Source organism: Sarcophilus harrisii, chromosome 3, assembly GCF_902635505.1.
Source record: "Sarcophilus harrisii chromosome 3, mSarHar1.11, whole genome shotgun sequence".
NCBI classification, from domain to species: Eukaryota; Metazoa; Chordata; class Mammalia; order Dasyuromorphia; family Dasyuridae; genus Sarcophilus; species Sarcophilus harrisii.
Window position 1 is genome coordinate 302941557 of NC_045428.1, and position 27488 is coordinate 302969044.

General features: G+C 33.1%; 1 protein-coding gene across 9 annotated transcripts in view; it reads left to right on the plus strand.

Annotated features, from left to right (window-relative positions):
* Window positions 1-27488, plus strand: part of STXBP5L (syntaxin binding protein 5 like) — a 397145-nt gene that overhangs the window by 245770 nt on the left and 123887 nt on the right. For all 9 annotated transcript variants that reach the window (XM_031959714.1, XM_031959715.1, XM_031959719.1 and 6 more), the window contains 5 exons: window positions 316-463; window positions 6097-6164; window positions 13781-13821; window positions 19681-19898; window positions 20835-21007. In XM_031959714.1, the coding sequence (XP_031815574.1) occupies window positions 316-463; window positions 6097-6164; window positions 13781-13821; window positions 19681-19898; window positions 20835-21007 (648 nt within the window). The remainder of the gene's footprint in view (window positions 1-315; window positions 464-6096; window positions 6165-13780; window positions 13822-19680; window positions 19899-20834; window positions 21008-27488) is intronic.

Consider the following 27488-nt stretch of genomic DNA (forward strand, 5'->3'; position numbering starts at 1 on the left):
ATAGAACTCATAATCTTTAAGAATTCATTGGCAGTATAATTTATAATTTAGAAAATTTTCTTGATCACTGTTGAGGTACTGCTTGATTTTTGCTTAATTGGGCTTTTTCTCCTTTTTTGTCTTTTACAAGGGATGGGTCACTGAATGGGGAGAGGGAGGGATGTATTCAGAAATAAGAGTGATGTAAAAAAATATTTAAAATGAGAGAAGTTAAAATGTAAAAAAAAAAAAAAAAAAAAGAGTAACCAAAAAAGAATTTTCTAAGTGTTTTTCACTTTGTCATAATGGAACTAATATGTTGTCTTCATCTATTAGTTTTCCGATCTTTGAAAATCCTTATCCCATGGACATTCATGAATCACCAGTTACCTGCACAGCGTATTTTGCTGACTGTCCTCCGGATCTGATTCTAGTACTCTATTCAATAGGAGTTAAGCATAAAAAGCAAGGATACAGCAATAAGGTAAAAGAGATATATAAAACACTATTTACTTTTATTTTTTACATCTATATTTTATTGCTTTATGTATTTCTTAAGACCTGTAAAGTAGAATATCATATTATAAGAATTGCAACAGAAAATATTCCTTTATTTCTAATGACAATAGTTAGCCAAGTGGGATTTTGAGGGCTTCTCAAATGCTTACTGTGTGTAGTCTTATGCTAATCAGTGGGAGAGATTATAGGATTTAGAAAATTTGTAGTCCTTCATGGAGTTGGTATACATAGAGAGTTAACTTATAGAATAACACATAAAGCCTAGGAGAGGTGTAAACAAAGTATTATTAGAGCTTTATGGAAGAAAAGACATTATTGATTGGGGAGATCAGGGCCAACTTCATGAAAGAGTTGACGTTTGAAGTGAGTTTTAAAGAATGAAATATCAGTTCAAAAGATGGAATCAGGAGAAAGGGCTGAGGGGAGGATATCCCAATTATAAGGGAGCAAAAATGTCATGGATACAGGGAGTCAGTGTTTGTGGGACAGCAAGCAGTAGTTTGGTTGGAGTGTAAAAGACATGGAAGGAAGTAGCATGAGACAAGACTGAAATCAGAAGTCCTTCCTTGAATGTCAGAATCAAAAGGTTAAAATTGTAGATATAAGGAAGTCACTGAAAGATGTTGTATAGAAGAAAGATGTTACTAGACTGAGATGACAGAGTTCTGGAACAAATATGCAGACTAGAATCTTAAATGTCTCTGCTGACCATTGAAAAGCCTGATTTTTATGGCAATCCATGGGTCATCCCTGAGAGTAAGTAAGTGGGGTCAATATCAATCTAGAGTAAGGCATCTGAAGCATCTCCTACCAGAATACATCTTTGAAGACCACCATCATCCAGACTAACGTGCTCTAAATTACAGGAGCAATTCTGAAATCAAATGGATTCTTGAGTGACTCTAAAACATGCTGTAAGTTAAAAAAAAAGCTAAGATGAATATAGAGGGAGTATGCTTTCGAACAAATTTGCTTATCCAGACCTAACCACTCAACTGACTTGAGTTTCACATCCCCAACTATCAACTACATTTCCCTTAGACATCTTTAATTCAATATGTGAAAAACTGAACCTTCTTTTACCCACAACCTTCACCTTTTCCTAATGTCCATATTACTGCTGAGGATAATACCATCCTCCCAGTCACCTAGGCTTACAACTTAAGCCTCATCTTCAACTTCTCGCTCTTTCTAATCTCTTCCCCATATCCAATCTCTTGCCAAGATCTGTTGATTTTACTAATCCAACATCACTCAGATATGCTCTCTCTCTCTCTCCTTTGACACTGTCAACAAGCTGGCATTACTTCATTCATGGATTATTGCAATATTCTTTTGGTTGGTCTCACCACACATTTCTCCCCATTCATCTTCCACTTAGCTGACAGAATGATCTTCCTTAAGTTTACCTCTGACCATGTCACCCCACCCCTATTCTCAATAAATTCCAGGGGCTCTTTATAACCTCCAGGACCAAATATAAAATCATCTTTTTAGCATTCAAGACCATTTATAACCTGACCCTCTTTTTTAGTCTTCTTTTACTTTTTCCCTTCTCTCTCCTCGTACCAGTTATAAGTGACACAGTGGATAGAATGTTAGACTCAAAGTCAGAAAATCCTGAATTCAAATCTGCCTCAGACACTTACTAGTTGTGGTTCCCTGGCAAATCATTTGACCTCTCTTTGCCTTAGTTTTCTCAGCTGTAAAATGAGGATAATAATAATATCTACCTTCCATGGTTGTTGTGAGGTTCAAATGCAGTAATAATTGTAAAGCATGTAGCAGAATGTGTGGTCCATAGTAAGCACTATATAAAATGAGCTATGTATTATTATTATTGTCATTATCATTATGTGACCAATGATACTGACCTTCTTGCTGTTCCTCCAACAAGGTATTTCATCTCCAGACTCATAGAGGAGAAGAGGTTAGCTGCTGTCTGGGAAAGGCCTCCCATAGAAGATGGAATTTGAACTGAATCTTGAAAGAAGCCAGGGAAATTAAGAGGTAGAAATTGAGAAGTTGAGCATTTTAGATAAAAGAGACAGTCATCCAGTCAGTCAGTCAGTAGTTTATTAAGTGCCTTCTGTGTACCAGGTTGCAGTGCTAAATGCTAGAAAGACAAAGAAAAGCCAGGGACTCACAGACTAATGGAGGAGACAACATGCAAATTATTTGCTGTGAATAAATATAAATTAAATCAATTGGAATTGGATAATAATTGAAAAAATGGAAATAATCAATAGAAGGAAGACCCTAGAATTAAGATCATAAAAGGCTTCCCACAGAATGTGGGATTTTAGCTAGGGTTCTAGGAAAGCCAAGAGAAGAAATGAGGAGTATTCTAAGTAACCAGCAGCAATACTACTAAAGGAGGTAACATGAGAAGTCCTGATTAGTGAACTTGCCTTAACTTAAATACTGTAATCTGTAGATTCTAATATTCCTCCTAATTTCCTCTAAATTTCCTCCTAATGATCCTCCTATCAGATCAGAGCTCACAATTCTAACAAGTAGCTTTTCCAGGATCAAGTCTGCTTTGGAGTTGGGGAAGAGGGACAGTGCAGAGCACCAAGCTGTTACTAAAACATTAAGCAATTTGAATTATAATCACTTATGATATCATTAATGAGAAAGTATTTTTTCCCTTTAATCAAATTAATCAAAACTGCATTCTTCTTTAAACTTCTATAAACATATTTCACATTAGCTTTCCTGCACACGTGCACCATTCCAAGCAAGCTGAACTACTTCATGACCTTAGTACTTCAACCCCCTCTTCTCTTCATTCATGTACAAGATTAAATGTATTCCTTCCCCATGTCCAGATGACAGAATCCTTCTCTGTCTCCAGAGAGGAGATATTGCCTTCTCTTTGGAGTCTACCTTGTTCTCCTTGAGCCAAAAACATTCCCTTACTCTAGAGCATTTTGGATTTCTCATTTGCTCCCATCATATTATTCTTTAATTAATTCATACCATTTCCTGGCCTCTCTGAATGGATTTGGGATATGCACTAAACCACCTACCTGCCCTTTATCATGTGAAAAAACCTCTATTGAATCAAATTAATCAATTAAATTAGGTGTAAAAGTCTTTGATCTTTGGAATAAGCAAAATGCTTCTAACCATTGGTTGATGAGATGCTGCTTGGCCACACTTTCTCTCCTCTGTTCTGTCCCATCCCCTTACATTATCCCTTCAATATTGCCTGTCAGCATAAAACTTTCACCTCCCCTCTTTCTTAACTAGAGAAAATCAAGAACATCTATAAGGATCTCTCTCTTCTCTGGTCTTTCCTCAAAAACCTGTCTATATCACACTTCTATACTCTTACTATTTTTACTAATTTCTGACAGTGAGGTGGCCTTTCTCCTTGTCAAGGTCTTAATGTGCCCTTAACTCATCCCTTCCCAAATTCCTTTGCAACTTGTCTTCACTCTCTTTTTTCAAAAATACAGTCTCTTATTTCTACTGGATTCTTCCCTTTCATCTATAAGCATGATCAGGTCTCCTTCATCATTTTAAAAAAAAACTTTTCATTTAACTCTCTTAAACTACTGTCTTATATCTCTCTTTTACAATCAATCTAAAAAAAGCCATATTTGATTCCAATCCCTTATCCCTCTACTTTACAACCCCTTATAATCTGATTCTCCTATCTGACTGCTCCTTCTGAGTCTTTTACTGGACTATCATTCAGATCATGCTGTTCTGTCCCAGATCTTCTTTTCTTGTCTCTCTACACTACTTCACTTGGTCATAAAACAGCTTCCATAGATTTAATTATCATCTCTATAAAAACAATTCTGTCATCTGCCTACCCTAAACAATGGCTCTCAGAACTGAACGTGATACACCAGATGTGACATGAGTGGGTTAGAGCAGGGCTTCTTAACCTTTTTCCACTTGTGATCCCTTTTCTTCTGAGAAATTTTAATGTGACCCTGGATATATAGGTATATAAGATAGGTATACAAATCAAACATTTACTAATAATAAATCATAATTATGTGACTCCCATATTAAGTTACGAGATCCCATATGGAGTTGTGAATCACAAGAAGCTGTGGATTAGAGAACAGACCAGCTATTACCTTATTCCTGAAATTATACTTCATTCACATTCACTATTTTGGCTGCCACTTCTTTGAACTTCAAACACTGAAACTGATCTTTTTCAGACAAGATGTCTAATCTTGCCTCCCCCATCTTTTTCTTGTGAAGTGAATATTTTAAGCTCAAGTGTAAGAGTTTACAATTATCCATATTGAACTTTATCTTCTTAAATTCAGCCTAATGCTATAGTCTTATAGGGATCTTTCTGGATTCGGACGCTTTTATGCAGTATGTTATACTGCATAAGAGGTATAGTTATATACCTCTTAGTTTTGTGTCATCTGAAAAAATTTATAAGGATATCATCTATTCCTTTATTCTACATAATTATAAAATGATAACCAGTAAAGAGCCAAGCACAAATCTCTAAAACACTTCACTAGCGGTTTCTCAAGAAAGATGATGTTGAATCATTAATGCCTAATCTTAAATTCTGAATTTTCATCTAGTCCTACATCTCTATCTTTCCATTTAACAATAATAAAAGGTGCTTTATAGGTAAATTATAGTGACAGCATTCTCCCAAGCTACCAATGTAAATATCCTCTCAAAAAAGGAAGTAAGATTACTTGACTCTTTGTAATCACCTCTTCCCTTACTAAATGTTCACTACCCATCACTTTAATGATCCATTTTAGACTTTTCCCGGAAGATAAAGTCAAAATCATGAGTCATCAGCTATGGAATCTATACTTTTCCCTTTTTTGAAAATCTGGGCAACCTTTGTCTTTCTCTGGTTATATGGTATTTCTCCCACTCTCCATGATCTTTAAATGTCACTAATAGTCATTTGTGCTAGGTTCCTCTTTAATTGTCCAAAAGACACTCTGCCTTGCAAACAAGATAGAAGTAAAATTATAATTGAGCAACTCCTCTTCTACTCTTTTGTCAGTTATCTTAATTTCATCCTCCCTGAGCATTGTTTTTATGCATTCTTTGATCTTTTCTTCAAGATAGTTTATAAACAAGAACAAGTTTTTTTTGTTGATCTTAGCTTTCCTCATAGCCATAGCTTATTTTGAGCTTTAGCACTTGTGATTGTATTCTTACAATAACATCCATGCTACCATTACCATCTTGTCTTCTGTTCTTGCATCTATCTTCAGCACATAAATCTCAAAAGTCTAAATTGGATTGAGGAGTTCCTTTTGCATTCACATCAGTCATTCAAATTAATATATTTTTTTCTCCTCATCAGACTTTTTTTTCTGGTTTTGCTTAGCTTATTTTTTTTGTAAAGAATGATGTTGATAATAAAAAAACCTACATTTTACTGGAAATTCAGGTATAGGCTTTGTGGTGTTTTTCTATAAAGTAATTAAAACCTTTACAAAGTACTGTGTAGCCAGCCATGTGCTTCTTATATGTGCATATTTAAATTTTTAAAAATAAATAACAGATGATTTTTTAAAATGTTAGTGCATTCAGACTTCATAATTAATGCTCTCATGTTTAATTTCTGATTGTTCTGTTTAGGAGTGGCCAGTCAGTGGAGGGACCTGGAACATTGGGGCACAGACATATCCAGAAATTATTATTACAGGGTAAGTAAGTAGAAGATTATTGGTGAATTAACAACCAAGAATTTAATGATGACCTCCTGTGTGTCTAGATTAGTTCTAGGTATTAAAGTATGTAACAGAATCAAAAGACAACAGTCCTTCATTGGCAACAAATAACAAAGATATATAAAACAATTTTTAAGGCAGGCTGATGTCTTCTTCCTTCCCAGCTCATCTAGTTATTTCTCTTTGAAGAAAGATACCTGAACCAAGCTCAGGTGACACAATTCAGATAAATAATACTCAACCAGAGATAATCTTATAGCTTTCATAATTGATTACTTATACATCCCACTGAATGGAGATGCTAGAATAGCCACATCTAAATTCTGGGTCAAATACCCATGAATACTTGTGTACACATGCAAACACACACACACACACACAATTTGTGTATGCATACAATATGTATAGAATATTTATATTTATCTATTATATCCATATGTGAACAAACTACATAAAGGGAGACAAGGGAAAAGGATCTTATCTTCTATTTCCCTGCCCTTCAGCTTAGGATATAGGGATATGGCTCAAGTGTAGCCAATATATTCTCAACCAGTGGACAAAGAACCATAAAGCAAGTGAATAGACTAGCTAAAGGAACATCACCTTCCATCCTTCTCCCCAAAACGCACAAAGGGCAGATTTCTCTGTAGACATGATTGCCTTTAGGTTTAGCCCCTATCATTCTCAAATTGGTTTCTCATCTACCACCTGCCCCTCACTGCCTCGGAAGATTCTAATTATTCCCTTTTTCAATGCTTCCTTGCAGAACTGCTGTCAGCTACTGCCATCTATTGGAATTATCTTCTGCTGTAGGGGTTTCTTCCTCAAAGAGAATTATCACTCTTTTATTAAAGTCCCCATGTCTTGGACGTGTGGGCACATTTTAGCTCTTAGGCCCAGAGCTATTCCTCAACTGTCAGAGGAAACAACTCCTTAATTTACAATCTCCCCCCCATCATGATCTTGCTCTTCCTTGTTGGGAATTACTTGAGTCTTCTTAATATTTAAGATAGGGCAAGTAAATTATTTTCACCTTTCATTGTTTCTCTAGTAACCTCCATGAGGTTAATGCATACTATTCTAAAGTTTTGACAAGTTTCAAGGAGGCACTTAGCAGCACCAGAAGTAGAAACCCTTGACATGCTCTATCTATGGCCAAATTTCAATCCTATTATATAGTTTTGAAATTATTTGCATAAAGATGATAATAGGATCCATGAGATCAGATATTACCAAAGGAGAAAGCTTAAAGAGAAAGGAGTAAAAACTCTAGCCCACATTCTTGAGGGGAACATTCATACTTAAAAGGCAGAAGATGGATACATCTTTGAGCAAAGGAAATTAAAACAAATGATCAGACAAGAAGGAAACGATCCTGGAGAGAACTGTGTTTCTCATATTAAAATCCTGAGAACTTTTACCATTCAAATTGTCCTTTTTAGAACACTTTCCAGATTAACACTGTCCTGTTTTCATGTCTACTCTTGTGAACATAACTGAGAGCCCCACTTTTTCTGCATGCTACGTCTCTCTTAATGCAAACTAAAATTGCTTCAGCAATTTAGGTGCCTTATTTCATTTATGGTTCCCAAAATACAAGTCTGACTCTCATTTTCTTGTTTGTAAATTTATCACCTCTAGAAATAATTCTCAGTCTGGTCTTCAAACAAATTCCTCAGTCTGGCATTTAAAAGATTTATCAAACTTGCCCCTATCTTTTTTTAGAATCACTTCTTTGTTGACATACCCAGTGATGAAAATTCCTGATTCCCACCCAAATAACAAAAATAAAAATAAAGACATTGTCCATCTTTTGCATAAGGAGAATTTATTACTAAAGAAGCTATCTAAAAATAGTCTGGAATGCTAAATGGTATATCCATCATGCCTTTATAAGATCCCAGAATGTTCTACCAATTGGATTTCATATTCCTCCCCTGTATTCTTGTCAAACTGATGTATTAGCTATTCCATAAACTTGGCCTTTTATCTCTCATCTTTTATGCCTTTGCAGAGACTGTCTCCTATTCCTGAAATTCATACCCTCCTCCATTCTTTCTTGCCTCAGATCAAATGTCATCTACTTTGTAAAGCACTTTTGTATAATCTTGATTGTTACTGCTCACCATTTGATCAAACTATTTTCTCTGTATGTAGTAAACTCTCTGAAGGAAAGAATGGTATTCCTTTTATCTTTGTATGACTAGTCATAGAACAGAGTCTTGGAATTGAAAAGTTTAATAAATGAACCTGCCATCCATTAAAGCTCCTAAGTCTCTGTGACAAAATGAACTATCCAACTCGTATCTTTTCCTGTATTTCAACAACCAGGCTAAAAAAAATGCTAAACTAGAAGTCAGGAGACATGAGTTCTAATCTCTGTTCTGATACTAACTTTTGGCTTATGTTTCCCACTTTGTAAAAATGAAGTAGTTGGAAAGATGGTCTCAAAGATCCCTTTTAACTCTAATTCAGGAGATTTGGGCTTCATTTAACTTTACCTCATCTCAGCCTTAATTTCAGTACAGTTTTAGAAAGCTTCCTCCGTGAATTTAGGCAAATCACTTACCCTCTCTTGGATCTTATTTTCTTCCTCAGTAAAATGGATTTATATTAGATGACCATTAAGATCCCTTCCAGCTATACTCTGAGGGATTTTTATTTCTTTTAGAGAGAGGTAATTTCAAGTCTTCTTTCAATCCTCTCCCCCAAAGCATCTCTTTGCATAAGGTTACCATGCCACCATCCCCTACCCTACACCCTGGTAATTAGCATTTTTCCATGACAAATGTAAGAAAAAATCTATGGTCTAGTTATTGAGAATTGTTACGTAAAGTAAGAAGCTAGCAGAAGGTCTGATTTCTTGGAGAGAGAGAGACAGAGACAGAGTCAGAGAGAGACAGAGTGAGAGAGAAACAGACAGAGCATGAGAGAGAGAGAAAAAGAGAGGGAGGGAAGCGTTGGGCAGCCTTTCCATTAGCAGCTTTGTGGTACCCAGTCCTTTCTGTCCATGGATCTGGTGCACTGAGGATGCTGTCTCTACTATGGGTCAGTGCTCCCAGTGCTCAATTAAGCATTGTGCTTATTTTGGCCTGGTTGACATCTGTGATGCTTCCCTTTAGGCAAGCATCTATCCAGACTTTACATGTTCCCTGGTAAATTTAGACTACATAATTATCATCTTATTTAGACTACATAATTTCTAGAGTACTAATCTCAGTCTAGTGTTCTAGCTTGTATAGATCTCTTAGGTTTCTGATTTTATTGCTCAAAATATTAATTATCTCTCTTCTCTTTGTATCATTTTCATATTTGATAATTATATACCTATACCTTTGTCCAAGTCTTTCATAAGAATATTTGAAGTGCATAGGATCAAGCACAAATCCCTGGGAACTTTCTATTAGAGCCTCCCTTCCTCTTCCTGTTAAAATCTAGGTAAACTTGCATTTTCCATATTAAACTCTAAGTACCTTTGGGTTATTTAACAGTTCCCATTATATCTCAAGTTAGAATTCACACTCAAATTGACTTGCCTTCTTATAATCTGTCAACAAAAGCAAAAGACTTCTCTAGTCTCCTGGAAGGTTTTTTAAAATGCTCATTTATAGGAATTGACAGCTATGAAAACTGTCAGCTTATAATGTCTTATTTTTCTAAAGATATAAATGCAATTACCTTTTGCTGTCTGACAGTTCTTGACATTTGGAGACATACTCATGTAAGTTTGCTTTTCTCAACCTTTTTATTTTTTAGAATAATGCTAATTGCATTATTGAGAAGCAATGTAGTGCAGTACACAGTAAGGAAATTTAGGGACTAGCTTCCCTTTAGAATGCTGCTCAGCAGCTTCCTGGAGTTCATTTCATTCTTGGTGCTTTCTTTCAATCTTCATTCCTCAGTTTCTGGGTTTGTTATCATGTGGAATTAAATACTTAACACAAACAAGGCCTTGCCATAATATAAAAAAGCACAGGGCTGTCACAGTTATTGCCCATTTGGTTCTACTATGTACCATTCTCATGACTATGACCAAGTAGTTTTACCTCTCTGGATCTTTGCTTCTTCATCTAAAAAAGAAGATATTTTCACATAAATCACCCAGAGTGGTTGTGGGTTTAAATTATTCAATGCATAAAAATGATTTGTAAATCCCAAAACATAAATGTATATCATAATCCAAATCATCAATTTAATCAGCACTTGCGGTGTACAAAATATCATTGGCCCCTTGCTTGTAACAAAGAACCAAGTAAATTTCTTTACTTGGGTGCCTTTGGAACTTAAAAGAAAAGAGAACAGGAAAGAAAAATAGCCTTGAGGTTTTAGAGACATTTTTTCATCCTCCAGCTTCAGCAAACTCAAAGTCACATTCCCATTATTTGGCCTACTTCTTTATGATTCTTAGAATAGTAGAAAGTCATGAAATGTATCCCCTAAGCCCCAGGTATTATCTCTTCTCAGTTACATACTCCCCTTCTATGTTCCAGTTGAGTATAATATATTACTTTCACACTAGTCTATTCCTCTAGGGAGATGGACTGAATATTCCCCAGATATAGATAAGAATTTTTTGTTTTGTTGCCTTTAGATAAAATTTTCCAAATAATTTTAACTAAATTTTAAACTTAGGAGGTAAGGAATTTTTAAAGCTCTCTCTCAAACCTATTTCCAATATTGTTATGAAAAATTTTTCATCATCTAGCTTCCATCTTCTTCCCTAATATTTAACAATTATCAGCCATATATACTACAAGCTTCTTTGATGTGACTTGATCTTTCAACTTCCTATACTACCAATCTGTTAATCTGTCCTGAAAACCCTATTTTTGCCCAGTTCAGTCTTATTCTACATCTCTGTGAAAATGTATTTTAAGCATTTATCACCTGAATTTGAGTTGTTTAGCCATCAATTTTCCACAAATTACAGCATTGCTTTCAAACTAATCATGCCTTATAATAATTGTTCAACTGATGTTTTTTAAGTAGCTAGTAAAAAAGCTAATAAATCTAGTAGATAGTGTCTTCTCTTTTAGAAAGTTAGCAAAGCAATAAATTTAACTAGCTACTAATTTTTATGTTTTGAAACCAGTGTGCTAGAATTTGAACTTTAACTACATTACTCATATATAGATCTTTGACTTGATATGTTTTGTTCAACTTTATTTGTACTTCTCTTTAGTATATGATTAATCTATCATCAAGTATTTGAGGATTGATAAAGTACTGCCCTAGGTGTTGTGGGAGAAACTAATGAAGGAGAATACATTTTCTTTGTGTTTAAGGAACTTGTTACTATTGGGGACATAATAATCATATGCATAAATCAATAAAAGCACTTATAGCTGAATACTAAGTAGTGTGAGACAGACAGTAATTGATATGAGTACAGAAAAGGGAGTCTTCTAGATAAATAAGCATTTAAGTTAGATTTCATTAAGGTAGTCACAGTTGAGCTAGTCCTGGAAGGATGATTTAGAATTTGCATAGATGAAAAGGCAGAAAGTTGTTTTGGAGTGAGAACAATCTAAGCAAAAGCAAGTAATCATTGTCTTAATGTATTCAAGAAACACTAGTCTGGCTGAAATGAACTATTCAAGTGAAAAACCAAGAAAGAGGAATATGGAAAGGAATGTCAAATAAGTATGTAGAAGACCTTGAATTCCAATTTGGATGTGATGCTATGGGAGATGAAGGGCCGGGAAAAGTTTTTGAATATGGGAATGATGTGATTAAAAAGGCTTTTGGGAAACTAATCTAGCAGATAAGTATAGAATCAATCAAAATAGAAGAGTCTGGAGGGAAAGAAACTAATTAGGTAAGAGGTTATTGCAATAATCTAGACATGAGGTGATGAAAACCTACACAAGGATATAAGAGAAATCATAAAACAAGAATACAGAATTTTGGAACTGTTTAGGCATAGCCTTCCAATTTACATTTCTTCCAATTTATATTGGTGAGAAACTACATATAAACACTTGGACTCAGTTCTCTCATATGTTCTTTAATGAGCCACATGGCTCCAGCAAAAGAACCACGGGATCTAATAATAAGAAGGAACCATGTGATCCTACAGAGGACCAGTGCTTAGCACAATGCCTTGTACCTAGTAGTAAGCACTTTTGTTATTAATTGAACTGGTTTCATTTGATGACATGGCTAAAGTGAAATGACTGATTCAATGAATTATATTTTGAATGATTTCATAGCATATAGACATCACTCTATATAGAGTATCCCAAAAGCCTTAGAATATATATATATATATATATATATATATATATATATATATATAGTTTCCTCTCTTACTATAAGTAATCAATTAACACTTTAAATAGCATGATTTTTTAAAAATATAAATTGAGTTGCGTTTGTTCTAGATACTGCCTTTAGGTACAATAAACATCAAGACAATTTTGGTTGTCATTTTCATTGATCACAACTATTTATTTCAATAAATAGTAACAATTGAACAGTAATTATGTAATAAGACATTTCTTTTCCTCTTGGATAAAGGAATGTATTTATGTAATCTTTACTTTGGATCAAAGCCCATTGCAGTTGAAGAAAATTTTCCCTCAGTAAACTTAAGGAACTTTACTAATTTTTTGTATATGTTGAAGTGTATTGTATAGTTTAAAATGAGTAGGTTTTTAGGAATGGATGAAAAACAGGCAGTCTAAAAGGGAATGCTAAAAAAAAAAAAAAGAATAACTTTTAGATTTATTAACTTGTTTGGCTTTACCATGTCAAAGTCAAAGGATATATGTTCTCTTTTCTTATGTTCATTTTATTATTTGCTTTAGTTGGTGGTTATAAGTTTATTTTAAATTTATAACAAAAAAAATTAGAAAAAATAAGTGGCTTCTTGAGAACATTTGTTTGAACCAATGGGAATAGAAAGGGAAAGAACATGGACAATTTACATAAAAACAACAACATTAGAAATACAAACAACTTTAAAGGATATAGAAACTGGGAGTACCTGGATGGCACAGCAGATAGAGCAATGGCTCTGAAGTCAGAGGCTCTAAGTTCAAATCTGGTTTCAGACATAGACTCAGATTCAAACTGGCTATGGGACCCTGGGCAAGTCACTAAACCTCCCCCCCCCAAAAAAAAAAAGATATAGTAACTTTGACCAACAAATTGACCAACCATGATTCTAGAAGACTCATTAGAAAATGGGGGGAGAAGACTCCCCCACCACTTGACAGGGAGATAGTGGGCTAAGAGTACTGATAGAGACATTTTTTGTACATAACCAAAACAAGAATTTGTTCTGCTTAGCTATAAATGTTTTTAGTGGAGGTTTTGCTTTTCTTTATTTCTCAACGAGAGGAAAAGGTAGGAGGTAGAGAATGTAAATTGTGATTTATTGGGAAAATAAAATTTAATTTTAAAAATAAAGAAAAATAATTGGGTTTTAATTGGGAACTTGGATATTTTTTGCTCTAAAGAGACTTTCATTTTAATGACATTTCTGTAACAGGATTTGATCAATTATAACTTATATTTTTGAATTTTCAACAATGATTAAGCATTTTAATTCAATCATGTTTTAATTGATGTTTAATTTCTCTCTCTAGTCATGCAGATGGATCAATAAAGTTTTGGGATGCTTCTGCAAGTAAGTTTTAAGTTTCTCTTTTTATGGCATAAAATTAGATTATTGTGTTGATCTTTTATATGCAATTTAATCTCCTATTGCATGGACTTTGGTGCTACAGTTTCTAGGATTTGCTATATTATGGGGAATGATATATTAATATCTTTGAAAGTGCCATTATTTTCATCTTTATGTACAAAGAGCATACTAAGGTGTCATCTTATCTCTATATTCTTCATTTCTATCTAAGCTTAAAAAATGATTTTTCTAGTTTTCTTCCAAATAAAGTAAATTGAATTAAATCGGCAAACAAATTGTAATCAACAGATATGAATTGCATTCAAATTCAACGTGTATTTACTAAATATGTATGTACATAAGATATGAATCCTCCAGAGCAATGATTTTTTTTTTAATCAGATGCGATCAGATCAGTGGTATAGAGAACTCTCAAGAAGGAAAGTTTTTGTGTTGATGCAGAGCAAAAACTGTGCTGATTAATTTCCGATTTAACTTCATTCTCATTAGTAGTCCTAATACCTATATACCATTCCTTCAGTTTTCTCTTTGCTACTAGACTATTCCATAGGACACATTTTTGTTCCATTGACACCCAACTTTCCTACTTCTTTTGAAGTTCATTTCTTTATTTACTCTTCATTTAGCCCTTAGAACTTTTCTTTATGTTCTCATACTTATCTTTTAAAACCTTTTTCTGAAGTATTATTTTCATGGCAATTCATGTGACTATAATAACAACTGTCTAAATAATATTTTCACCCTCTACAACTGCTAGAAAAACATAAATTTTGTCAGTATATAATAATTAGGAAGTGGCAGTGGTATACTTTTAATCATAATAAATTGATCATTTTAAAGATGTTTGTGAATTGATCAGCACCTACAAGTGGTACCTTCAAAGGAACGAAAAGAAAAGAGCAAGTTGTGGGTGCTTAGAGTTTCAAAAAGAAATTACATTTCTGTGATAGGATTAAAGAGATTGGAGCAATTGGTAGAAAGTTTTTGACAATCAAGTAAAGGTGTTTGAATTTGATGTAATAAGTAATATGGCTCCATTGCACATTCTTGAATGAGGGAGTGACAAGAAAATTATTTTGGGGGAATTCTACTTTTGCTATGTTTAAGATGAATTAGAGTAGACTGAAAATATTAAATGGCTACTACATTTGTCAAATCTTGAGTAGTGAGTCGATGTATTTCCAAATGGAGTAGAAAATATGGGTCTAAAAGATTCTGCGGATAAAAATTGATAGGACCTGGTAATAGATTGAATATTAGCACAAAAGGAGTTAATAATTCCAGGATTTCAAGCTGTTAAAGAGCAAGCTTTGGGTTACCAATGGCAGGAATATGGAAATTGGGAAGGAGTTATAGATAGCTCCATTTTTATTTATCAAATGTAAAGTAATTATCCTAGCAATTAGCAACTGGCAGTGACACATTTTTAAGTTTGATCTGCATTATTAATACTTTTTTCCATTACTCTCTTGTCCAGACAACTAATAAAATAATAAATCAAGCCATAATTTATAGCATTTGCTGTTTTCTGAGGTGTAAATGTTACTGTGAAAATTTAACAGTCTTCTCTTGATCTGATAGGAGTTAATTCTAACATACCCTCATCTGCCATACTTTCTCTAAGACCCACAGACAACTGGTTCTGGAGTGGGAGTCCAAGTACTCCTTGCTCCCTCCCATCACTTCAGTATTCTTTCATTACCCCCTTAACTCAGCAATCTCTTTTCCTCTTACATGTACTCCACTGAGATTTCCCACTCAGTATAAATAGTGGAGACTATAGTACTAAGCCTCAAGTCATTTCTTCCTTAAAAAAAAGGAAGATTCTTGAGAAATTGACCACATGACTTTCCATATTCTACCTCTTGCCTTTATACTAGATAACTGTACTTCAGTGTATTACAGTGATGCTCCCTCAGACTTACTAATCCCCAATTTCTTAGGCTCCTTAAATCTCTTTCATTCCACTTCTGTTATACCTAAGAATGGTCACATATTGGATTTCATGGTTACTTGTAATGAGTCGTTGTCTTTCTTTAGAAAATCTGATACTTCTCTACCACAAACTGGCATAATACCTAACCATGCCTTCTCTCCATGTATCTCACTCCTCCTAAACATATTCTTTTCCCTTTATAAAAATCTCTAGTCCCTATAGTTCTCAGTACTGATTCTTGCAATTATATTTCTTCTGACTTGATTATAATTCCTTTCCAATTTTGAACCAACAATTAGTTATTTCAAGTCTATACCATCCTCTGCTTTTAATTTATTTGAATTTCATCTCTTGTCAAACTTCAGCAGTAGGTTACTCCTGCCATTGCTGCTTCTGATCCTATTCATACAATCTTGATCAAAATGGAAGAAATTTTCAGCATACTGACTGGGTGATCCTCTTTTCTTCCTTCTTAGTTTTTGCAAGCAAAAAAAATTAAATATCATGGGATTCTTAATCATCTCATACTGCAAGTGCTCTTGATAAGTTTTGTCAAAAAAATCATGAAAAGAATTAAATCTTTTATGCAAAAATATATTGTAGAGCACATAGAGGTAGAAATTTAGTTTTTTCAAATAAAATAAAAATTAAATCAAAATATAATTGCTATTTGTAATGTCCAAATTGGTACTAAGTTAGAATGGCAAAAATAAATATTTGAAGGTATGGTTCACATATAAAAAATGAGAGATGCTAAAGGTTTGTAGGACTCACAGAAATCTCAAAATTGTATGTTGTGAATACTTTTTTGGAGAAAAGAAATGATGGATAACAGACATGGTGATTAACAAATACTATCATGCAAAAAAGTGAATTTTAGCAGTCAGTGAGTGATCATTTCTCAGAGCATATCAGAAAAATTACATCAAAGAAAAAGAAAAAATATCAAATGTCATTACTGAAAAAATAAATATAACAGAAGAATTTCAATATTGACTGAATTGAGTACCTACTTTTTCATTTCTACATATTTTTATGAGAATTATTTATATGTTCACTGAGGGTATGCTTGTTTCAGGACATTAAAATAGACTAGGCAAACTCTTAAAATCAGTATTTCATGGTAGACTGCCTTTTTACAATCACATAGTTATCTGAAATGTCTAAAGGATAGAAAATTCTATTGTGCTTATTATTTGTTAAATATCTTTTAAAGTACTTGATTTGTTAAAGCACAATGACATCCTAAATTTGCTTTTATATAGCAAGATATTTAGCCCATGAATAAATCAAAACCATCAGATATCTTAAAAAGAGAGGTACTTTGTTTAGATCATTATTATTATCAAAGGATAAAAAAAGCAGCGGAATATATGCTTAGCGAAAGTGTTTGCCATTGTCATATGGGAGATCTAGTACAAAAATCCAAGTGAAAGAGACTCTTTATAGTGAGGGTTTTTGATTGTTCTTAAAGAAGGCTATGTGTTTTATAAGGGAGAGACAGGGGTTTGCTCCATTGTATCTAATTGGTTTCCCACAGTAACAGCATGGGATACTTGTTAGGGAACTTTCATAAAGTCTAGATATTTCTAGCCAGATATTGTTGGAGGTTTCAAGAAAGGAACAGAACAGGAAAAGAAGGCAAATATAGAGCAAGAAAAAGTTAGTTCTCTCTGTTTTTTTTCCTATCAAGCTGCAGTTCACTCTCCTATGATGGCTGTCAAATTCCCTGGACCCACCTTACAGTCACAAAAATGCCCCAGCTAACTATGATTGGTGTTTGACTACATTATGTTGTGTGGCCCTCTATATAACAGAAAAATTGATGAGGAAGCTGGTGTCTTCTAAGGAATAATGACAATAAGTCCTTAATATTTTCCTTAAGACAAAGCCAAGAACCATGTGAAAACAATTATAAAAGACTTTTCACACAAATAAAATCAGATGTAAGCAGTTGGGAAAATATCATTTGTTCATGGGCAGACCAAGCTTATATAATAAAAATGACAATTCTACCTAAATTGGTCTTACATACCAATCAAACTGCCAAAAATTTATTTTATAAAGCTAGAAAAAATAATAACAAAATTTATCTGAAAGAACAAAAGGTCAAGAATATCAAGGGAATTGATGAATAAAAATAAAAATACAGTAGCCTAGTAGTACCAGACCTGAAACTCTATTATAAAATAGCAGTCATCAAAAACATATGGTATTAGCTAAGAAATGGAATGGTGGATCAGTAAAATAGGTTAGATACACAGGATACAATAATCAGTGACTATAGCAATTTATTATTTGATATATAGTATTTGATAAACCCCAAAACTCTAGCTTCAAAAAATTTCTGGGCAAACTGGAAAATAATATGTTGAAAACTCACCATAAACTTACATCTTGAACCCCACATCAAAATAAGGTCAAAATGGATACATGATTTGGACATAAAGGGTGATACTATAAACAAATTAGGAGAGCAAGAGATAGGTTGCCTATCAGATCTTTGGAGAAGGGAGGAATTTATGGCCAAAAAAAGAACTAGGGAACATTGTGAAATGAAAAATAGACAACTTTGATTACATTAAATTAAAAGGGTTTTGTAAAAATCAACACAGTCAAGATTAAAAGGGAAGCATAAAACTGGAGGGAAAATTTTACAGGCGCTGTTTCTGATAAAAGCCTCATTTCTAAAAGATATAAAGAACTGTGTAAAATTTCTAAGAATACAATATCATCCCCTAATTGATAAATGGTCAAAGGCTATAAACAGAGAATTTTCAGATGAAGAAATTAAAGCAATCTGTGTCAAATGAAAAAATCTCTAAATCACTATTAAGCAGAGAAATGCAAGTTAAAACATCTGTGAATTACCATTGACTATGACAGGAAAAAAATAATGATAAATGTTGAAGGGGATGTGGGAAAACTGAAGTAGTCGTGCATTGTTAATGGAATTATGAAATGATCCAACCATTCTGAAAAGTAATTTGGAACTACACCCAAAGGACTATAACCCTCTGTATATCCTTTGATCCAGTGGTGCCACTACTGGATCTGTATCCCAAAGTAATCATAAAAGAAGGAAAAGGACCCACATGGAAAAAAATGTTTGTAATGTCTCTTTTTGTGGTGGCAAAAAATTGGAAATTGAATAGATGCACATCAATTGGGGAATGGCTGAATAAGTTATGGTATATGAAAGTAATGGAATATTATTGTTGTATAAAAAATGATTAATAAGATGATTTTAGAAAAGACCTGTAAAGATTTATGTGAACTGATGCTGAGCAAAACCGTAGAACCAGGAATGCACAGTAATAGCAAGATTGTACAATGATTAACTATTACTAACTTGGTTCTTCTCACTGGATCTGTGATCTAAGGCAATCCCGAGAAAATTTGAATGGAAAACTTCCATCTCTCTCTCCAGAGAGAGAAAACTATGAAAACTAAGTGTAAATCAACACATGCTATATTTGCTTTTTTTCTTGTTCTGATTTTTTGTACTGATTTTTCTCTGCTAACATGATTCATAAATAAATATGTTTAAAATATGAATATATATGTATAACCAAAAATATTCTCCATAAGCCAGCAATTAAAGATTAGGGTAAGAGAAATAATTAATTGATCGATGGTTTTCCCTGAATTTTCAACTGAATTATATTGATATAAAATATTGATATATATATAAAATATTGATATAAAATATATAAAATATAAAAATGATAAAATATTATATTGATATAAAATTATGGAGAGTAACTGATTTGATGATGAATTTTATGCTATGAAAACTTTATAGAATGATGATGAGGCTATTAAAATAGTTTTGTTTTTTAAAGCATGTTAAAAGCATCTATTTTAAAATACAAGTTTTAATATTATGCCTCATTATTTTACAGTAACTCTTCAGATGCTATACAAGTTAAAAACATCAAAAGTTTTTGAAAAACAGAAGATCGGAGATGGAAAACAAACATCTGAAATTGTAGAGGAGGATCCTTATGCTGTCCAGATGATTTATTGGTGTCCAGAGAGCAGAATATTCTGTGTAGCAGGAGTCTCTGCATATGTCATTGTTTACAAATTCAGCAGGCATGAAATTACTACTGAAATAGTGGTAAGTCATTAAGAATGGAACTTTTACAATCACAATGACTGAAGAAACCAAATGCAATAGACTATATCACATTTTAAACTGAGGTTTGGTATGATTTAAAGATATCAATATAGTAGCATTTTACTATTAGTTTTGTTCATTAAATGTTGAATTTGTCCAAAAAAGGTATAATGGAAAGATCATTAAATCTAGAGTGATGATAATAATAATAATTGCTAATACTTACATAGCAGTTTAATTATTAAAAAGTTCTATACAAATATTATTTCATTTTATTCTCATAAAAACCCTGGAAGATGGGTGATATTATTATCCCATTTTACAGTTGAGGAAGACAACCATTAAGTGACTTGGTCTAGCTTCGTAGAACTAGAAAGAGTCCATGGGTAGATTTGAACTCAGGATTTCCTGGATTCAAATACAGCTGTGTAACTGCTAGTAACTCAGGACAAGCCATAACTTTCCTGGGTCTCAGTTTTCTTATGTGCAAAATATTCTCTGCTTATCACACTAGAGTAGTCTGACCTAAAACCATGAAGAAAAGCTCATTATATCTTAGTTAAAGATTATTGAACAAATATAGTTGTAATTTAATTATTTTGATGGGAATTACTCTAATAGCAACTCATGTACTACTTTGAAAATATTCTAAATTGTTAGGCTTATGGAACAGAAATGCAAACAAAATTCTAGAGAAGCAAAAAGCACATAATTTTAACTGTTGATATATTGAAATAATCTATTTGATAAGCTTTATACTTGATTTTGATTATTACTTAGCTGAATTACCGATTGACTTCCCAAAGTGCTGAAAAAATATTGAATATATTCAACTAAATATAGGATTTGTTACAAATAATATCAAATATAACCAGATTAAAATGTTTCAAAATAAGATTTTTTTATTAAATTATAACATATGTTTATTTACTTAAGTCATTAGAGGTACGACTTCAATATGATGTTGAAGATATCATTACTCCTGAACCAGAAACAATTCCTCCGTTTCCAGATCCCTCTTCCCAGCTTCCTTCTTCGAAGAGTCTTTCAGGGAGTACCAACACTATAGCTAGTGAAGGAGTGACAAAGGACAGTATCCCTTGCCTCAGGTAAGATTCCCTTTTGAAATTTTAAAATGTTATGTAATTATGTCAGTATTGCACAATATTTATAATAAAATTCTTTGATATTGGGCAATAATCACACTATATATTAAGCTACAATATAGTTACTGTACTTCTGATAATAAGGCATAAATTATAATTCAGTAGCTAATAGCATTGAGTACAATGGATAGAGGTCTGGGCCTGAAGTCAGTAAGAGTCATTTTCTGAGTTCAAATCTAGCCTGAGATATTTACCAGCTGTGTGAGTATAGATAAGTCATTTCATCCTGTTTGCCTTGTGAAATCATCTGGAGAAGGAAATGGCAAATAACTCTGGTATCTTTGTCAAGAAAACCCAAATGGGGCCATAAAAAATCTGCTATGATTGAAACAACTGAACAGCAACAATTCATGTAAAATATTATTACTTTAAAAGTTGAACTATATCTCTCTATATTCTCATAAAGGAGAAGAAAGGGGAAAATGTGACAGAGTAGGAAACTGTTCTAAACCTAATATTCCTACTTCTCAATTAATATGTACTCATAGATGTAATGAAGTATTTCTCAGGATCCAATCTTACTATCTCATTCTTTTTAATTCTTGTTCCTGGTACTACCATCTTCTTCTCAACCCTCTTCTTTCAAGAGAAAAAGATTGTTAGCCAGATACAGGTAGGCAATCTAAATTTTGTAGGAGAACTTGTTCGTGCTCTATTATCACACTGCAAAACAATCATAATAGAAACATATATTCACAGTTTCAGTTAATGAAGAAAATTAAAATTCTCTTTGTGGTGACATATAATAAACATGTTACTTATCTAAATCTCACAACCCTAAATAGAAATAAAAAATAAAGTGTCTCTTTAAAAAAAATAATCTTTTAGTTTTATGTACCTATTTCACAGATATGAATTTATATTTTGAATTGTTTCGCTTCATTTAATTGAATTCCATTTAAATAATAGCATAAATAAAAAGAAGGAAGTGACAACTATATTAGAGAAAGCATTTATTAAGCACTTATGATTGATTATGCTCCACGCCTTGTACTAAGCATTGTTGATAATCCTTTTGCAAATTATAAGAATTAGGGAATTTTAATGATTGAGGATCTTTTGAGGCCATCAAGTCCAACTTTTCACCAAATTTAGAGACTACCTCTTCAATAACGAGAAGTTGAAGTCTTCTAGTGACAATGAAATCGCTGTCTCAATAGACAGCTCAATTTGGGAAACGTTTTTGTTAGAAAAATTGTTTGAGTTAAGCTGAAATATCTCTCTTTTGAGTGATCCTTCCTAACTACCCACTGGACCACAAAACTAAGATCCAATGCCCAGCAATTAGAGAATGACTCAATACATTGTGGTTTATGAATGTAATAGAATATTATTGTGCCTTAAGAAACAACAAATGTGAAAATTTTAGAGATACATGGAAAGATGTATGAACTGATTCATAGTAAAATAAGCAGAATCAGGAAAGCAGCATATATAATGCTTACATCAATGTAAAAAGAAAGAACCATAACTTGAAACTTAATGCTATGTAACCATAACCTGGTTACAGTTACCAAAAAAAAAATTGTAATTCCCTCCCTTAGGCATGAAGTAGGGAAGAGGGTGAGAAGGAGAGAGTGAGGATGGAAAACAAGGAAAATGGATGTGAAAGGCTGCATATATTGTCAAATATGGTCAATATATTGATTTTTGTGAATCTTTTTTTTCTTTTAAATTTTTTTATTTTTATAAGGAAAAGTTTTCTAGACAGAGGAGGGAAAGAGAATATATTTGAAATTGAATATAATATAGAAACAAAAGACAGTAAAATAAATAGACATATGTAGTTACATAAAGAGATAGATAGATATAGATATATTTGTAGATAGGAACTGAATAAAATACATCAAGTATGGTCTGAGTAGCATAAGATAGCATGGAAAAGTACAACTTCTCCTGTTGCCCTTCCTCACTTCTCATTAGAAGTTTTCATGAACAATGGCAAAAATAAATAAATTACATAGCAGCCAAACTGGTAGTGAGGGTTTCTAAATATAGCTCAACTAGACCACAGAGTAACTTTTTTCAATGGTTCAGAACTTAAGATATATCAGAGTGTATACTCCATGTATAACATTCAAAAATACATGGTGACCTTTATATCATAATTTAGCATTTGAATGGGACATCAAGAATTCAGCTACAAGAATCATATATGCTTCTATGGGCTAACAGTTATAACATATATATAACAGAATATATACTTCTATGAGTAGGTTCTCTAGGAACCTACCATTAATTTTATGGATATGTGTGTATGCATAGAAATAGAAGTGAGAAAGAACTATGTAGGCATATGAAACATATTTTCTTCCTCTGAACAGCTGCTGTTAGGAAGGTGAATAAAAGGATTGAAAGGATTAAGAGATTAAAGAGAATGAACTTCTAAAAGAGATGTCTGAAGAGGAGAGGGAATAGACTAGAAATTAGCAAAATCTGAGGAAACAGTGCTTTTGTGGTGACTGGGGAGATGATAGTAAGACTAAATGGTCATTACTAATCCTTCTCCACTACTGTTTCACCACCACACCAAGACAGGATTCCTGCAAATAAGATTCTAACCTACACACTTGTAACCCACTGTAAGCACTAAGGAAATACTCCTCATCCCCCATAAAATGAGGAAGCACTAGAAATATATCTCCCATTTTTCCTCTCCTCTCCTTTCCTCTCCTCTCTTCTCTTCTCCTTTCCTCTCCTCTCCTTTCCTTATATAATCCATTAGGAGAAAAGAATGAGAATGAATCTGTTCTCCTTTACTCTTCTACCCACAGCCTGTTATAGCCACATTTATCAAGAAGAGAATTTAGTGGCTCAGCTATCATTCTCATGGATCCTGGAGGGAAGCTTTTCTTATGTAAATTCATTCATTCATATGTCTGAATCATTTTTAGTTAGATATCTATAAGTCATGATGCCTATATTTCTGACATTTGTAGAAGGTACTATTGCCCTATGGAAGAAAAAAATGATCTAGGGGAGCCCATCTCTTTAATACCCCCCCTCAAAAACAGCAATAAAAAATTCTCCCCAAAAGGAAAACTGCTAAAAGAATCTTGTTCACTCAAAAAAATCAGGAAGCAAAAATTCTAACATATAATAAAAATAGATTTTTAAAACTGATGTAAAAACACAAGAATGACAGTTTTTCATAATACACTCAAATGGATGATTAGAACAATGAAGAAGTGAAGGGGGAAAGTTGAAATTAATAAAATCATAATGAAATAAGGAACTAAATCCAAATAAGATGTTTTGGGGAAAATAATTATGATGAAACTTGAATTCAAGAATGTTCATGGGAAATATAGTCTATTCTGTGAATAACAGCATTCATTTGTAGAAGTGCAGAATGCTACAAACAATAAGGGAATCCAAAAAAAAAAAAGAACCCAGAAAATGACTTAATTGAAAAGTTATTTAGATTTAATATCATCTACAGTTACAAATATGAAATACAAAGCAAGGATATAAAATTTAAGGATTAAAAAGTTTGGTAAAGAAGGAATCTGGTTATACTTCATTTGAGAAAGTAATTGAGGAAAATTTCCCAAAAATTTTGGGAAAGAGAAAGAAAAAAGATTGAAAAATTCATTGAATTCACAGGACAAAAGACAACTCTTTTCTCTTTTGAGAACCCGAAATGCAAAGAGTTTGAAACTCCAGATGCAACTCAACCAGAAATATGATCAATATTTTGTAACTTTTAATGAATATTGACTATCCCAAATAAGTCACAGAGAAATTTACAATAACAGTATTGTTTTAGTAATATTCAGGTGCTACATATGGTCTTAAAAGGGAAAATAATGAAAGGAAAAATTGGTTTGGAGCATCAAGACGAAAAACTAGAGAGGAAAAAAGTTCAGGGTAATGAGGAATTTGTAAATTAGGACAACATTAAAGTGACACATCTATCTCAAACACAGTCAGTTCCCTGATTTTTGCCTTTCTTTGAATTCACAGCATTTAACACAATGCTTAGTATATAGCAGTCACTTATTAAATGCTTATTGACTTGATTTTAAGAAATGTATAGATTTGGAGACACTACAGTGACAGCCAGAGCACAGAAAGTGAGCACCAAGATCAATGTTACCACACAGAAACTATGAAAAACAAGCTTGGGTTCTGCAGCACAGAGCAATGATATTGAGGAATAGACTAAGCTCTCCAATGGGAGAGGTAGCATGAACTTTTCAGTGGGAAAGGGAAGGTGGAAAGAGAACTAAGAACATGCTTTGACTGAAGGTAGCTTCCTTGAATAGTTGTATGCAACTGACTGGGCAGTTAGACTGTGTTCAGTAGCACAGTGTTATTTAACTGCTTTGCAGAAACTATAATGAACAAAGAAGGCAGTTGATGAAAGTGGGAGAGATAGGAAAATCATTAAAAATCAGTTTCTGAATATAGAAATATTTTCTTTTGGAGTTACAAACTTAACCGCCAACAGAACCAGACATATAATGTAAAGAAAACTTAGCATTTAACAGAATCAAACCAAAACAAAGAACAGATAAGTTTATCAATCTGTCTGTCTTTATCTGTCTCTGTCTTTGTCTTTTTTGTGTTCAGTTATAGTTAAATATGTATGTAATTCTGATGCCATTGACTTTGTTCTAATTTTCTGTTAGTATTTCAATCTTGCCTTGGATTAATATGTATCATATTTATGATGCCACATTCTTTTATTACATTGATACAACACAATTTGCTCAGCAGGTCTCTAGTCATTCAATATGTGATGTTTTCTACTTTTTCCTATTATAAATAAATATATATAGATAGTTAGGAAAAATTTTGTAAAATAAGGCCTCCCTTTTATTAGATATTTAAGATAGAATCCTGTTAAAAGAATTCAAAAGGTTCAATTTATCTTGTGATACATTGTATATTGCTAAGTTTTTCTCAAAAATGTTTGTGTCAATCTTTATTCCCAATAAAATTGAATTCACAGAATTCTGGAGTTGGAAGTTCATCAGACATAGACTCTAATCCATACCCTAAAGCAGGATCTTTTAATCTTTTCCATTCACGACCTCTTATTAACCAAGAAATCTTTATGTGATCCCAGGTATATAGTTAAGTAAAATAAGTATACAAATCAAACATTTATTGATAATATATCATAATTTTGAGACTCTCACATTCAGTTACAAGATCCCATATGGAGTCATGAATCACAATTTAAGAAGCTGGGTCTTAAAGGAATTTTCCCTACAACAGAGCTGACAAGTACTTATCCATCCTTTACTTGAAGACCTACAGTATGGTGGAATTTGATAATCTTTAGAGAGTCCATTCTGCTTTTGGATAGTTCCAATCATCATGAGGTTTTCTTAAGATCATACTTAGATTTATCTCTTTACAATTTCCACTCATTGCTTCCAGTTCAGCCATCTGAGGACTAACAGAAGTGTAATCCTACTTTTAAAATATTTAAAGGTAACCATCATATTTCCTTTCCTAAGTCTTCTCCAGGCTAAAATAAACCCCTCTGTTTTTTATCGATTGATCTCAAGCTTATATGGGTTCACACTTCTAAAAATTTAGCTTACTTATCCCCACCAATGCATTTACTTTCAGTAATCAGCCAGAGAATAGTTAGCCCAAAACTAAGGCATTTTCTTAGGAGACAGAGCTTGAATAGTGATAATAAAACTTTCCTCTCAGAAGCCTAGGGAACATAATCCCCAAAATTCATATTTCTTTAGTAGACTTATTTATTGATTTAATGGACACAATTTCTTTGGTGGGCTTAATTTTGAGCTGAACTCTGTGGACCTTTCTCTCTTGGGCATTGCATGTATTAATTTGAGTTGTTCTACTTGGGGTTCCAATGCTAATGATGGAGGATAAAGGGAGGAAAATTCCCTAGTTTCTCCTATTAAACTCTAGAAGAGGTATAAAAGATTCACTCTCTGGAATTCTTCTTCTAGAGGAATTCTTCCTCTAGAACTGACTTTCTTTTCAACTGCTCCACAATTCCCTGAAATATCTCTCTTGCCTCCACTGATTCCTTAAAGATAGATTGCATATCAAAAAGTTATCAAACTGTGCATACCCTTTGATCCAGCAGTGTTACTACTGGGATTATATCCCAAAGAGATTATAAAGAAGGGAAAGGGACCTGTATGTGCACAAATGTTTGTGGCAGCCCTTTTTGTAGTGGCTAGAAACTAGAAACTGAATGGATGTCCATCAGTTGGAGAATGGCTGAATAAATTGTGGTATATGAATATTATGGAATATTACTGTTCTGTAAGAAATGACCAACAGGATGATTTCAGAAAGGCCTGGAGAGACTTACACGAACTGATGCTGAGTGAAATGAGCAGGACCAGGAGATCATTATATACTTCAACAACAATACTATATGATGACCAGTTCTGATGGACCAGGCCATCCCCAGCAATGAGATCAA